Source organism: Lactuca saligna, chromosome 8 (assembly GCF_052625555.1).
Source record: "Lactuca saligna cultivar CGN05327 chromosome 8, ASM5262555v1, whole genome shotgun sequence".
In the NCBI taxonomy this organism is placed as follows: domain Eukaryota; kingdom Viridiplantae; phylum Streptophyta; class Magnoliopsida; order Asterales; family Asteraceae; genus Lactuca; species Lactuca saligna.
In genome coordinates, this window is record NC_136424.1 from 73198991 (window position 1) to 73215512 (window position 16522).

Below are 16522 nucleotides of genomic sequence, written 5' to 3' on the forward strand. Positions count from 1 at the left end.
GGATGGTCAAATAGTTTCATTTTGTTACAAGTTTAGTTCAATGGCTTAACAGCCGTTACCAAGCTCCCGTTACTTTACCCATGCCCCTCTCACTTAAGGGTATTTTAGTCCATTCATCTAGCCCCTTTATTATTTTATTATTATTTAGTCCATACAGAGACTTTAACGTCTCAATTCTTGTCTCCAGCAACAAGCCCTAACGATCACTTCATCTGTGATTTCATCTTCTCCATCAATCGCCCCCCTTTGTGATTTCATCTTCTCCATCGACAATGGTGATGTGCTTCTGCAGAAAGCAGGCAATAGTTCGGACATCGTGGACAGATAACAACCTAGGGCGCCGATTATGGGGATGTCCTGACCCGGTAAGTATGTTACAGTTTGTTTTTTGACGACTGCCCCCTGATAATCTAATGTTTCTTTCTTTTTTTTTCAAGAATTCGTCATGTGGGTTTATTGGGTGGTATGATGAACCCATGTGTGCTCGTTCCAAAGTTATAATACCAGGACTGCTTAGGACAATCAATAAGCTACGAAAAACAGTGGATGATATAAAAGATCAAGCAAGTAAGCATGAAAAAGAAGTGGTGAAGATCAAAGAACAAGCAACTATGTTGAAGTATTACCTAGTCTATAGCTGGATTTTTTTGTTGTTGTGTTGGTGTTGTTGTAAGTGCACAAATATTATGGTTATCTTTTGTAATAGGTTAGGGGTATATGTGTCTGGTTTAGCTAGTTTTTTTGCAAATGTAGAACATTATTGTAATGCAAAATAATGGTAATGAAAATTTGGTATCTATTGACCAATTATGGATTTGTTCTGTTGTTCATACATAACCTGCTAAAGATAACATAGCATGCATCCATATGTAGTTAGTAGAAAAGCATACTAAACATATAATACCTATTACCATCTTCAAAATACATGTCATAAGTTAATTGAAAATAGAGTTATTGTAACAAAAGACATCCTACATCTAGGAATAAAAACAAAGTTGTTCAACATAGTGAAACCAAAAGATAGAACTGTAACATCCCCCTCTGGCACGTATCACAATATTGTCCGCTTTGGGCCACTCAGCACGAGGACTTCCCAGGGGGTCACCCATCCTAGTACTACTCCCGCCCGAGCACGCTTAACTGCAGAGTTCTTATGGGATCTGCTGCCCTCACGGCTTTAAAACGCGTTGTGATAGGGAAGGTATCCACACCCCTTATAAGGAATGCTTAGTTCTCCTTCCCAGCCGATGTGAGATCAGATCTAACCCACTTTCACCCCCCATTATAGGGTTCGACGTCCCCGTCGAACACATCGACCCGTGCCCTAGCTCTGATACCATTTGTAACATCCCCCTCTGGCACGTATCACAATATTGTCCGCTTTGGGCCACTCGGCACGAGTAAGCATAAACGATAATATTACAAGTCATTCAACAAATATATACATATACAGACTTGTAAACAAAACAACTTGATGGTTCATCCATCTTACGCCCTTGCGCCACTTCCTGTAATACAAATAAAACTGAGTGGGTCAGGCTTGGGAGCCTGGTGAGCATATAGGGTTTTCAACCCACAATAAATAATTAAATTAATTATTATCAACCAACAATAACCCAGTTACCCATTCCCGTTATTCTCACTTTACGTCCCTAAAATAACTAACACATGGGACCTAATCTAAGAATATTTTCATCGGGGTGACAACACATGCTGCGGGGTTTCCTCAGCAATATAAGTCAAATAAGGCAACCATGAGGGGGATGGAATACAGCGAATGAACACCCAAGTTCATTAACACCTACAGGTTATGAGCCTGCTAGCGTTCCACATGACTATCTAGAAAAGTCTGTGGTCGTCATCTAAATTCCGCTAGATGACTGGATCAAAAGTGGGTTAGATCTGATCCCACATCGGCTGGGAAGGAGAACTAAGCATTCCTTATAAGGGGTGTGGATACCTTCCCTAACACAACGCGTTTTAAAGCCGTGAGGGCAGCAGATCCCATAAGAACTATGCAGTTAAGCGTGCTCGGGCGGGAGTAGTACCAGGATGGGTGACCCCCTGGGAAGTCCTCGTGCCGAGTGGCCCAAAGCGGACAATATTGTGATACGTGCCAGAGGGGGATGTTACAAATGGTATCAGAGCTAGGGCACGGGTCGATGTGTTCGACGGGGACATCGAACCCTATAATGGGGGGTGAAAGTGGGTTAGATCTGATCCCACATCGGCTGGGAAGGAGAACTAAGCATTCCTTATAAGGGGTGTGGATACCTTCCTTAACATAACGCGTTTTAAAGCCGTGAGGGCAGCAGATCCCATAAGAACTCTGCAGTTAAGCGTGCTAGGGCGGGAGTAGTACCAGGATGGGTGACCCCCTGGGAAGTCCTCGTGCCGAGTGGCCCAAAGCGGACAATATTGTGATACGTGCCAGAGGGGGATGTTACAAGAACCACCATAGTCCACCAAGTTAGGGGTGCAAACGAGCCGAACCGAGCCCGAGCCAGGTCAGGCTCGGCTTGGGCTCGTTTAAGTTATACATGGCTCGAGCTCGAGCTCGGATCGATTCGAGCTTTCTTTTACTGAGCTCGGCTCGGGCTCGTAAATAATTAAACAAGCTCGGCTTGGGCTCAGGCTCGGCTCGTTTGTCGTTTGATGTGCCTAAATAAGCTTAAACTCGACTCAAGCTCGTTAAGCAGCTCGTTTACTGATACCCGAAATCCATTTTCCTAAATATGTTTTATTTTAATATATGAAAATAATAATAAATTATATTATATAAAGGCTCGTTTAGGCTCGCGAGCCTAATCGAGCTTAGTAACATAGGCTCGACCTCGAGCTCGTTTAATAAACGAGCTTAATATTAAGCTCGAGCTCGGCTCGGGCTCGTTTAAAACCGGTTTCGAGTCGAGCTTTTAACGAGCCGATCCCGAGTAGCTCGTGAGTAGCTTGGCTCGTTTGTACCCCTACATCAAGTCCCTCCCTGACCTTTGCATGTCCTGGAGTTGTGACCTTTGTTTCCACACTTACTACATGTCATACTAACAAACTTTCTTGTTAGTTTCCCACTACCATGTGGGCCATGACCATGAATCTCACTGGGACCAGCATCTGACCTTTGACTTTGACTCCGACTCTTGCTTTGACTTCTCTCCTCCATGGACTGCCTTCTCTTCCTTTTGGGTATCCTAGGTTGATTACGGTGTGGGGGAGGTGTGGTCTGCATTGGATACTCACTTTTAGCCCACAGTGCCCGACCTTTAATTGGTTCCACCTTATACCCATATGCAGTTTTCCAAGTTTGTAGCCAGTGCACCTTGTGGACATAAGTATGGAGATCTTGTACACACTCACCATGATCTGCTTTGTTATACAACACATAAATCACATGTCTGCAAGGGATACCTGTTAATTCCCATTTCCTGCAGCTGCATACCCTTTCTTGCATATCAACAACATGTTGATCATTTCGTGGGCCTTTTACTTGGTATTTTTCATCACCACACCAATCTGTAATGTACAGAGTAGCTGCTGCTTCATTCTTCTCCATGATCTTTATTGTTGTTGGGGTAAGTGGGCCTACACACTTCTGTTGCACCTTAAGGACATTGCATATCCTCTTCATCATATATTCCCTAATAAACTCCAAGCAGCTAATAATTGCTTTATCTCTCCTATCAACCAGCTTGCCATTAAACACCTCACAAAGGTTGTTTAACAGCATGTTTGTGGTTGCTCTCCCTATATAGAAAAGGGTAAAAGTGTTATAATGTTGTGGTGGTCATAAAAGGGTAAAAGGGTCATAACAACTTACCTGTGAAATGGCTTTTTGCCCAATGTCGTGGTGATATTGACTTCAACCATTCATATGCTGAGTTGTCATATAAACTCAACTTGTGCATGTATTGAGAAACCCACTCCATACTTCTTTTGTAGTTGTTCTTAGAGAGCTTTAACTGGGATAGTAGGGTTGGATTCTACCTGACCCTACTCCAGATCTGGGCACTCTTGAGCTCTAGAAGCTTAAGGTTTCCACCTTTATTCAACCATGACCCTACTCCATGATGTAGACCTCTATTTTTGTTTGATATTGGTGTTTTAGCCTTATAACACCATGCATCCACATAAAGTTGGCAACTTTACATGTAATGCTAGCCTAAGGAGTCCAGATCTGTGGGTTAGAAGCGTTGAAATTGATTAAAGTCGACTGTATGGATTTGTCATTTGGGGGACTCGACGAGTTGTTCATACAACTCGGCGAGTCGAGTCGTGGTTCCCCGATCTTCTCTGATTTTGAGTGAACCTGTTAAGTTTAAGAAGCGATTCAGCTAGATGGACGTGTTTAAGACTAGAAAACTGAAGGACTCAGCGACTCTGTGAAGGGACTCAACGAGTTGACTCGTTTTGTCCCGATTCTGTACAAGTTGGAACTCGACAAGTCTGTGAAGGGACTCGATGAGTTGACTCATTTATCACGAAACTGGATAGCATAGAACTCGGCGAGTTAGGAGATGACTCGACGAGTTGGGTTGACTAGGAGTTGACCTTAGTTTTGACTTTGACTAGAGCATTGACTTTGACCAAGGGTAAGTTGGTCATTTTATACTATGAAGGATTATCAGATCTTGACTAAGTATTATTGTGATTTTATAGTCGGGGAGTCGTTGGAGCAGATACCAGACTTTCCTCACCATGAGATTTTTCAGACAGCTTTGTCAGGCGAGTCTTCCTTTAGTATGTGTCGGACTTCGGTCCGATGTCGGGGCTAGCCCGATATAGAGTGTGTGTTCCGGACTTTTGTCCGATGCCGGGGCGGTCCCGAGAAGTAGTTATTGATGATTGATGTTTTTGTGATTCATGCAGGTTATGTGTTATGTGTTCCGGGCCTAGTACCGATGTCGGGGTAACCCCGGTGTATGCTAGTTATATGTTATGTGTTATGTGTTATGTGTTACGGGCTTCTATCCGATGTCGGGGCAAGCCCGATGTATGTTATATGTTATGTTATGTGTTTATGATATATGTTATGCAGTGTGTATGCCGGGGTAAGCCTGATGTCGGGGAAAGCCCAATGCTGGGCGGGGCCCGATGCCAGGCGTGGTCTGATGCCAAGGTGAGCCCGATGCCGAACAAGAGTCAGATGTCGGGTAAGCTGATGTCGGGTTCGTCCCGTTGTAGTTGGGAGTAGTCCCAAAGTTATGTTATTTGTTATATGTTATGTGTATGGTATGTGGTAGTTTGGGAAAGCTCACTAAGCTTCGTGCTTACAGTTTTCAGTTTTGTTTCAGATACTTCAGCTAGCAAATGGAAGGGCTCGGGATGATCGCAAGACACACACTATAGTTTTCTAGTCTAAAAGATTTACTCTGATATTTGATATGAGATTTTGATATGTTGACAAATATTTTGAAATTTTGAGATACATGGTTTATGATTTAATATTATGACGATGATATTTATGGTTTTAATAATGATTTAAAAACGAAATTTTTGAACCGTATTTTTGGGAGATTTCAAGTGTTTATGATATTTTGAGATACATGATTTATGATTTTTATGTGATAATTTTGTTAATTATAGTTTTATTCATGATTTAAAATGAAAATTTTGAACCGTGTTTTTTGAATGTTCCAATATATCACGTACCTTCTAATTATATTAAGTAGTTTATTATTATTTTTGTAAAGTTTTCATTACACTATCATAGTAGACTTTAACCGTATAAATTGATATTAGATATTATGCATGTCGTCCACTGTGACATTCAATATGACATTAATTTGCTAATTTGGATCTATCCAGATTGTTTTTTCGTTAATTGTGACATCTGATGCGGATGTTCAATATGACATAATTACCCAAATAAAATGCACTCTTATGATGTTATAAAAACCCTTAAAAAAATCTTTATAATATATTAAATACAATAAAAAGATAAATAAAACTAAAATAAATACAGATTATTGATTGTCTTTTATTTTATGACATTAAACTTATGCAAAACTGTCAACTATGTTCACAACTCGATTTCTGATCGTGTATGCATTTAATGATGCCATCAAAACCCTTCTTGGTTAAAAAGGGTTGAGGGACACTGTTTCGTTATTGAGTCCGGCAAGCAAACGTCATAACATTCATAAATGAATCTTGATTCTTGAAGGTATTTTAGGACAAAACTCCCAAAGAAAGTGTTTCAACGATCAAGTTAATCGATGTGGTTCGTGGTTGTCCCCTCCTTGCGATGTGTGTATGCATAGTACTTTGATAAGAAGAGTCCAAAAGTAAATATATGATATTGAATTGATAATACAATATCCAAAAGTAAATACATGACGCATATAATAATCAAATGGGCAAAGTAATCAAATGTTATAGGCTATACCGCTATAGCTATACTACTTTGTTTTTTTATATCTTCTCATTTTTTATGGGTTACGGGTTACGATCATTTTTTTTCTTCACCTAAAATCTAAGGAATCTTCTTCTTATTTTTTTTATTTTAAAAAAATATATTTCATACATATATTATACTCATTTTGTAGGAATTAAAAACCATAAATTTTGATATATATTTTTATATTTTTTTAGTAGGTATATAATTTTATAAATATTAAAAAAATAACCAATAGAATAAGGAGAGAGAGTGCAACACCCCTTCCCCCAACTCTTTCTCGTGCCTCCCTTCTCACACCGCCAGTGCGGTGTTCCTCCGTGCAAGACACTTCTCGCTGCCATCTCTGCTCCCATCCGACCTTATAACTTATAAGTTATTACATATGTTGCAAATAATAATAAAATGAGCAAAATAAATAAATGTTATAGGCTTATAGCTATATTACTTTGTCTTTATAAGTTATCCATATGTTGCAAATTATAATAACATCTTTAAAATTGCGTTAATTTTTTTTTTTTGAAATATATTTATTTTCTACTTGTCAATTACTTCATTATTTATTTCTACTATATCATTAATTTAGTTTCCATAAATTAAATCTACTATAATAACTATTAATTTGAAATTTGAAATTTAAAGTTCAATTTCAAATAAATTTACACTTTAAACATTTATATTTAACATTTTATTATAATAACCCGTTTAATACACGACTCTAACAATTAAACACATAATTTTAATTAATTTATTTTTTGCATATTTTTTATCTTCATAATTTTAACTTATTTCATATTTCAAATTCAAATAAACTTCTCATTTAATCGCTCATATTTAACATTATGTTTTAATTAACCCGTATAATATACGAGTTTGACAACTAGTAATAATATAATAATATCTTTACATTCTTTACAATTTTAGGTTTTATATATCACATCAAATTGGGACTTTTACTATCACATTTTAAAAGAGGAAACAATATTTTCAACTTAAAAGGTGGAATTTAATAGCCGTGAAAGAAGATTGAACGGCCTAAAGACTACTTCTTTGTACTAGATGATCAAATCGGATCATGCCTGCCATATCCGTTAAAATCAATTTGAATCCAAAATGTAATGTAATGGGTTTTCGAGGATATTAGTATTTTTTGGACAAATTATATGTAAAAAATGTATTTAAATTATTTTTTATTCTAAAAGTGCATTACACCTAATATCTAAACATGTATGTTTTAACAAGAGCAACAAAAGTCCATGATTATCTTATCATAATAAGGTAGAGGAAAATAGAAATCGATAGTCAGGTCTTCATTTACGGAAAAATGAACCGCATAACTTTGATGAACTCCAACATATGCAATACAAAAACCTCTCCGACATATGCAATACAAAAACCTATAGAGAGAGGCAAAAGCAAGTAAAAATAAGTCGTTAGCAATATGACGTAAACATAGTACTTCGTAAAGAAACATCGTATTTGTAAACCTACAAAAGGGGTAAAAAAAAACTAGGGAGAATGAGTGAAAGAGAGTAGTAAAAATATATGAATAATATGATAACTAACGTAGGAGCAAGGAACCATAACCATTATTAATAAAGATAAAAAACAAAAACATACATGGTTATGAGGTTATTCATCAACACTAATCTTTCGCTTTTACACCAATCTATCTAAAAGCATATTTTTGGTACGAGCAAGTTCTCTCATGTGAAGCCTCACATTATCCTTTCATTTCCTTCTAAAGTCGTCATTTCCACACCACCCTATCCGAGGTCATATCCTCGGTAAGAGGAAGATTTTCATGATGGCTACACATTTTTATAATTTCTATTTTTTTGTAAGAATATATTTTTTGTTACAGTAAACTCACATATATATATATATATATATATATATATATATATATATATATATATATATATATATATATATATATATATATATATATATATATATATATATATATATATGCAAGCTTATTGTAAAAAAAATATGCTTATAAAAGAAAGATAAATCAACACAAGAACCTTTTTTTTTTCAATGAACATAAAAACTAGCATATTTTCAAGAAAATACAAAGTAAAGGAGGACAATGATTAAATGTTAGAGCAATGGGGAACAAAAGGAACCCTAAAGAAACTACGATTGAAAGATCCAATAAGGGATAAAGAAATTCCATTTTACCTATGAATCTTTGTGGTGATTTCTATAGTTGGTTGGTGGTCTCGATTTGGACTTCATTATCATTCAACTAATATAAAATGGCCAGTAAATGTCTGTTGATTTTTTTAAATTAATAATCTTTTTTTGAAATCGATGATTGCACATTGATTATAAAGGAGATAGCTTTTGGTATCTCTCCGTGGCTGAGAGGGGGTTTAGGCAAGACAAGATGACCATGATGGGGAATAGATTTTTGTTAATAAGCAAAAGGGTGATATAGTTGATAAGAGGAGAATTTTTTACCAATAAGTCTTAATGCCAATGTGAATAAATCAATGCTTCATATTTGATAAAAGGGGGATTTTTTTACCAATAAATATTAATGCATATGTAAGTAAATCAATGCTTCATATTTAAAAAAAGAGTGTCATACACCTATTTGGTTAGAAATTTACTACACTCTATGTTGGATTTATGCTCAAAATATGGCATAGTAATCGACATTTACATATCGGGTTTAAGATCGAAGGCATGGAAAACGTTTGTCTTTGTACGATTTGTAGATCTGGAAACCTTGGAGATTCTAAAGAATAAAAATTGCGTACTTTCAATGGTGATAAAGGGACTTGAAAAACATATGTGAAACTAGTTTCAGGAAATGGGGATAAACATGTTGTAACACACGTTTTAGGGTTAGAAGCTTTACCCTTTTAAGTGAATTTATTTAAAAAAATGTAAATAAATAAATAAATAAAATAGTGAAGTTTTATTATTTAAGGATGGATGGAAAGGAATGAAATTGTAGTTGTTAAATAGAAAGTTAAAATGAGTTAAATAGATAACTTGAACTTGAGGGATCAAACTTGCCAAATTTGCAAAAGTGAATCATGAGGTATCATGTATGTCCAATTGACAAAATGAAGAATATTTTACCCCTAACTCCTTATCTCTTCTCCATTCCATGTTTAAGGGATGGAGAGAGAGTTTAAAAGTAATTTTAGAAGCACTTGATAAGTTATAAGTTGGTTTGGGAACTTCAATTGAAAATTAGGAGCTTGAATCGTCACCTAGCTCGGTAGAAGGTAAAAAGTTCTCATTTATTTCCTTTAATATTATTACTAGTAGATATGACCTTCAAAAATCTAAATTCTAAGGAATATTTAGCAAAGAACTAAAGTTTAGGTTATGATTCTAAGCTTATATTACAATGTTAGCCTCAAATTGTCATTTACGAGTTAAATTTTGAAATCTTAGGGATTTTTGAAGGTTTTCAAACCCTAAATGATGAATATGGCATGTTCACCCATTAGATCTGAATTTTGTTTAATAATTTATTTGGAATCATATTTTGATCATACCATTCAATTTAAGGGTTCAATCTATGAAGCTTGCAACTATATTTGTTTTGATTATGAGTTTTTCGTTTGCATTTGAAGCTTCAATAGAGTTTTAGCTTGTGATTTGATTTGAATTGGTTTATAGTCCATTGAAACTTCAAATCATACCATATAAAAATTTTAGTCATCAATTACAATCATACTTTATGATGTTAAATAAACTTCGTTTGAAGTTTGGATGTTTCTAAGCTTCAAGTTGGTCAACGGTAAAGCATCATGAAGAATGGCAATGTTTTGGTAATATCTGAAAGAAAATCGGGGTTATGGATCAAACACTTGTGAAAACTGGCAAAAATCAGCAATTCACATGGCCACCCTCTCCAACGACACAAGTTTGTGCTACCCAAACCTCACCCTCACAATCGTGCACACCTCATCTCTACTCCCGACCTTCATCCGTATAAATCTGCAAGGGTACCCATGCAAACCTGCATGACCTAATCCTCCACCTGTGCAACCTTATTTAACTCACACTCTCAATCCATGCATTAGTGCATAGACCTTATGTTGTTTCCTTACTCCTGATCGTGGTCATCCACCACCTTGGTCCCGATATAATCCTTCTTTACTCTCATCCTGATCATTGAAGACACTGCTTAATTTTATGCTTAGGATGAGGTATTATTATCTTTTATTTTGTATGTATTTAGGTTGTATATAGTTTTATTTAGAGTAATTAATTTAGGTGATGTTAAATATTGCATAAATAATTCAAATTTTTCTTTGCATATTTTGTTTAATTCTTTTCAAAAATTCATACTTTTTAATTGCATTTTAGTTTAGGATTTCATGCATTTTGTTCTATCTTTTCTTCTCATCCTTATAGGTACCATAGTGTCGAGTCATAAGTATTGAATCATAGATTGGTCTCGAATCTTGATATCGAATTCCTTGTTTTGGATAAATGGGACACACTTTGAGCCTTACATGCCACTTTGAGACTACGTGTGTAAGGGTCAGATGCAGGTATCTTAATTGGGTCTAGATGCGGATGGAAGTGGTTAGTTAGGACGACGTGTGCAAGAAAATATTGGCCCAATAAGGTATTTTTACAACATTGAAGAATTGCATCTTGGTTGGGGGGGGGGGGGGGGGAATCCCTTACTACTCCCGAGTTTTGCCTGAGCCTTGCTTAGTTAGATTATCACCACCTTTTTAAGATAGGTCATCATACTTCTAGAGGTCTAGAGTAGATAGTTAGATAGGTTATGTTCATCACATCTGACATTGAGATGCTTGATGCACTTTGATGCGGTTTCCCCAATTCACATTTTTAGGACCAAAGTTTTTTCGTTAACACCATTTTTGAGCTATTCCCTACCCTTTTTAATAGATATTGAGACATTTTCAATGATCATTAAATGTTCAAATTCACCTCTATCTTTTACTCCCTTTCCACATTACTGAAGTCCTGTGTTTTATGGTAAAATTTCTTAGACATTCAAAGAAGAAAGACAAGAAGAAACCAAAGAAGAAAATGAAGAAAATTGGAAAAGCTTATGGGTTTTGAGCATAAGAACAATCCTATGGTGTACATGCAAACCCTAAAGCTTTGGATCTAGTTTTTCTAATTGTACATGCAATAATCATCCAAAGCTTGTAAACCCTAATCTAGCATACTTATTTCGAAATTGACATAATAAACTAATAGAATGATACCTCTCTTTATGGCTTGAAGATCTTCAACCTTTTAGAGCTTTAGTATTACAAGTGTAATACCTCTAATCGATCACAAACACCAAGAAACAAGTTGGAGAATATGAGAGAGAGAGAGAGAGAGAAAGAAAGAAAGAAAGAAAGAAAGAAAGGCTCAAAATCAGCTCTAAGATCCTCCTAGGGTTTCTAGTAGTCGATTTTAGGTACCCAAGGGGTTCCTTATATAGCTGAAGAATTAGGGTTTTAGTCAAATACCTAATCTGGTTGTTGAATCCCTAAGCAACCCATAAGATCCTTCCAGAACCTTATCCTTGGACAAAATCCTTATGGGCTATCCATAAGATTTCTTCCATCTCTTATCTAAGAGATCCTCAACCCATTTTGCAACTATCTTATAATTACAATATCAGTCCCCTAATTTTAATTAATCTCTTTTGACCATAAAATTAATTATAAATTAATTATTGACCAATATCAATTAAATAATATGATTTCTCTTTTAATATATTATTCACATAATATATTAATAAATCATAATTAACCTCTTTCTCCATAATTCATCCAGTCAAGTTGCTTTGGTGAAGGCAACCCAAAAGGACCATGCTACTATCGGGTCAAGTACATACCAATTATAGTGTAAAACCCGTAGATCTGGGCTAGTCAATTCAGAGATAATAGGGGTCGAAAATGACTTTTCAACCAAATATTGTTTAGGATAAATAGTCTTAACCAAGTTGTAGAATACATCTCGGGGGTTCCATACATATAAAGAACGCCGAAATCCAAGTTATATCGAAGAAGTTATGGCCCGTCGAAGTTTTACGGCAAAACCGGCACGACACCGGGAGACGTAAATAGTGAATTTATGATGGAGGTCTTACGGATGAGCGTGAGACGGAACTGGTACCGAACCGTCCCGTTCCCAATTTCCTGAATATCGAATTTGATCAAAAGTTAATCTCGAGTACCGAACCGAATTAACATCACCAGTATCGGTACCGGGAATGGTACCGCTAATCGGTACTAGTACCGGTACCGGCGGTACCGATTCCCGAATTTCATGTATTTGGAGTACCAAGTACCATCCCGTATTTTTAAATTCGGTACGGTTCGGTACGGGATCGGGATTTGGGACAAACTGCTCATCCCTAGGAGATCTTTTTAGACTTAGTAATCTAAATAAAAGTCATAGAATATGTTAAAATGAAAGCATCCATAAAAAGAACACCCAAATCTGACTTCGTATGAGGAAGTTATGAATTTTCTAACATTTGGCATATCAATGCACGACCCGAAACTCGAATTTTAGTTCGAGCAGTTTTTGGCTTACGCGACCTGAATGAGAGTTGAATATCTCATTAATAGGAACTCAATGGTAAAAAGATAGACGAAAACGGAGTCCGTGTGTAGAAGTTATGAATTCTAAACGAACATTTAACAGTATAATCTCCTCTTACTGTTAAATTTAAGATCGGTCGAGAATTAGCCGACGGAGTCTAAATGAAAGTTTTAGATCTTGTTTTTACCTACACGCGTATATAAAGAATGTCGAGATTAGATCTCGTATGTTAAAGATATGGACAAAACTTGGTCCCTACTCTTCGAGTGCGATAAATTCGATACAGTTTTGTAAATTTGAGATAGAATGAGAATTAGCTGACGACGTCTAAATGAAAGTTGTAGTACTTGTAAATACCAACGCGTGAATATAAATAATATCAAAAATGGAGTTCGTATGAACGAGTTACAAATTATAATAGCATATTTATGTATTAAAATAAAGTATAAATCATATATACGTACACACACACACACACATATATATATATATATATATATATATATATATATATATCGTTAGAAAGGTATCGACGATGCGGTTATTATAAGACTAGTGTTGAGTACTTTCGACATTAGTTTAATACAAATATCGTTAAATCTATTTAAAATAGTATTATGAAGGGGTGTTTAGTCGTTTATATAACTATAAGGACATTAAGTAATTATGGAGGGTAGTTTTTGTAAATTCAATTACTATAAATAAGATGTTTGGGCTCTCATATTTCTTGCATTATTCTCTTGGTTCAAGAGTCTTTCTCTTCTTATCCCCCGAGCATTTCGGTCCCTCGTGATTCGACTTCTCTTTCTGTAGTTTTAGTATAGTAAGGTGAGCGCTGAAGCACTGCACGAATCTTTCTTAGAAAGATTCAGTGAAGAAGAGCCCGAGTCCTAGCTAAAACCCCTTTGTAAGTAAGTTATGCTTACTCTATTTTAATATAGCTTATATTTACAATTAGGATTGTTATTATGAACTTATAATAAATATTTGAGTTATTATTATATAAGTGTCATTATAATATCTTTTTAACTACACGCGGTACGGGGAATCTGGTTTAAAGGGTTGCATAGGGTTGTTGGATTTCTGAAGTGTTATATGCCAAAATGGTCCTGCCCTCCGGTGTTTTATGTCTGGCCCTTGTCTGTATATAGTGGTTGAAAAGTATTGTTTAAACGCTTATATAATAATAATAAGACTAATAATTAGTCACGGTAAATATTAGACTAAAATCTAGTGGTAATAATACTAGGTTTCGTCGAAGGAAATTATTTTAAAGTAAACAAAGCGTTGTCCGAGTACCGAGTCACCACCTTCTCAGGTGAGTGCATAGTCCCTTTCATCTTACACATAGATATGAAGTATTAATTATATAATTTACGTGATGTGTGTGCATATTGCCCGAATACTTGTTGTCTATGTTTGATGAAAGATTTTTATACATGTTTTAAAAGTTTAAATTGTATACGTATTTTATATCTACAAAATGTGTTTGGTAAAAACATGGGTAGATGTAATAGTTGTTGTGTGACCAAATAAAATAATGAGAGGCCTCGTTATAGATGTTATTGATGATCCAGTCATCTAGCGGAGTATAGATGACGACCACAGACTATTCTAGACAATCTAGTGGAACACTATCATGCTCACAACCTGTAGGTGTTTATTTGAATTGTGTGCTCACCGGCAGTACTCCATCCCCCACATGGTTGCCTTATTTGACATTCATTGTTGAGGAACCCCCGAATCATGTTTTGTCACCCCAATGAAAGTCCTTAGACTAGGTTCCTTGTGTTAGATGTTTTAGGGACGTAAAGTGAGGATAACGGGAACGGGTAAACGGGTTTGTTTGGTTTGATAAAGTTAATAAACTTATTTAGTGTGGGTTGAAAACCCTATGTACTCATCAGGTTTCCCAACCTGACCCACTCAATTTATTTATATCACAGGTGTTGATATGAAGTTACATTACACTGAGAGATTAAGGAGATATAAATCACTAGTGATAATGAATGTAAGTTCTGTTTATACTTATGTTTCTGTATTGACGATGACATCCCAAATGTTTTAAAATGAATAAAAAATACTTTTCTTTGGAAATGCTTTGATAACGTATTTATCATGTTTTACTAGGAACAAATTCCGCAACATTTTTATTAAAAGAGGCACTCTGACTTTTATAAAGCATAAACAAAATCGGTCTTTTCTGACCGTGAAAATGGGGATGTCACATATAGTTATGGGCTTAGACACCTAATCCAACAAAAGCAACAAAAAAGAGACAATAAAAGAAGATTCAAAGAAATGTAATAAAGAAAAAGTCAAAGATAAAAGCAACAAAAACATAAAAGAAAAATAAAGAAAAGAAAGCAACACCAAAAGAAGAATAAAAAGCCAAGTTCAAGTTTTCTCTCCTAAAAAAAGGAGAGAAATGAGAAGATAGAAGACCAACAATAGAAGTTCAAGGATGAAGATTTAGGTTGTCTTGTATATATTTCTTATATTGAGTTGTAATTTTGTAACATCCGATTATAAGGTATTATTATTTTAGCTCTTAACTTTATCAAAGTTGCATAATTGGTCCCTTATGGTAAAAGCTTCACATTTTAGTTGTAGTTAGGCGTACTTGAGGATACGCACAACATATTCGTGTGATGCGGGATCGTAGGTGTCCTGCTAGTATGTTGGGCGTACATGTGGTACGTTAGGCGTACTAGCGTAGTCACTAAACCCTAATTTTAAGGGTAACTCCATTTTTAAATCACCTTATGCCTCCCTTGGACTATCCTTATCAGCCACCTTTCCCTCCTAAAACCCTAATCCTGAATCTAAGTTGTTTGTGTGAGTTTGGGACCATAAAACCATTCCTCATTGTCCTTCTTTTTCAGGTATAAAGTTTATACCTTGATAAGTTTCATTTTTGATCTCCGTGGATGACTTTTATAAGCGTATTGTCCCCATGTTTAGACCTTTATGAGTTTGGATCACTCCAGAGATATTAGTTTCCCTTTCATGAGTTTTAGGGCTTGTAGATTCATGAAAATAGTTGCTTGATCATTTCTTGTGGCTCATGCATGAGTAAAGTGACTTAGAGTGTGAATGAAGTAAATATTGTTGCATTGGGTCCTTTATAACCATGAAAAGGCTTAAAGTCGATGACTTATGGATTAAGATACCCTAGGATGGTCAGATTTGAAGTTAGCTTAGGTGTCTTAATGGTTTAAGACATAAAAGTCGGTGAAGTTAGATCAGACAGAGTACGACAAACATACTCTTGGCTACGCCCTATGTAGCCAGTTCCCCCTGATTGGTCGTTGATTGTGTAGTACGCCAGAGAGAGAGAGAGAGAGGGGGAGAGAGAGTGTGTGTGTACGCCCAACATGCGCACTAGGCAGTTGAATTTCGTTGACTTTTGACTTTTGGTCAAGATTTAGTGTTTTGGACCATTAGAAGGGCAAAATAGTCTTTTTACCCTTAAAGGACTTAGTTGTAGTATTTGGACTCGCGAATTGAGTTTTGGAACTTAATTATTAATTAGGGTTAATTATTCCGTTGATTAGGCGGAGTCTAGTTTCG

The 16522-nt window shown here is 35.8% G+C and overlaps 1 protein-coding gene across 1 annotated transcript; it reads right to left on the reverse strand.

Moving 5' to 3' along the window:
* Positions 1-2971: 2971 nt before the first annotated feature.
* Positions 2972-3923, reverse strand: LOC145009759 (uncharacterized). Its single transcript, XM_078968393.1, has 2 exons — positions 3815-3923; positions 2972-3741 (listed from the first exon to the last, which is right to left on the reverse strand). Exons 1-2 carry the CDS (start codon positions 3921-3923, stop codon positions 2972-2974), a joined length of 879 nt encoding a protein of 292 aa, XP_078824519.1.
* Positions 3924-16522: the final 12599 nt, after the last annotated feature.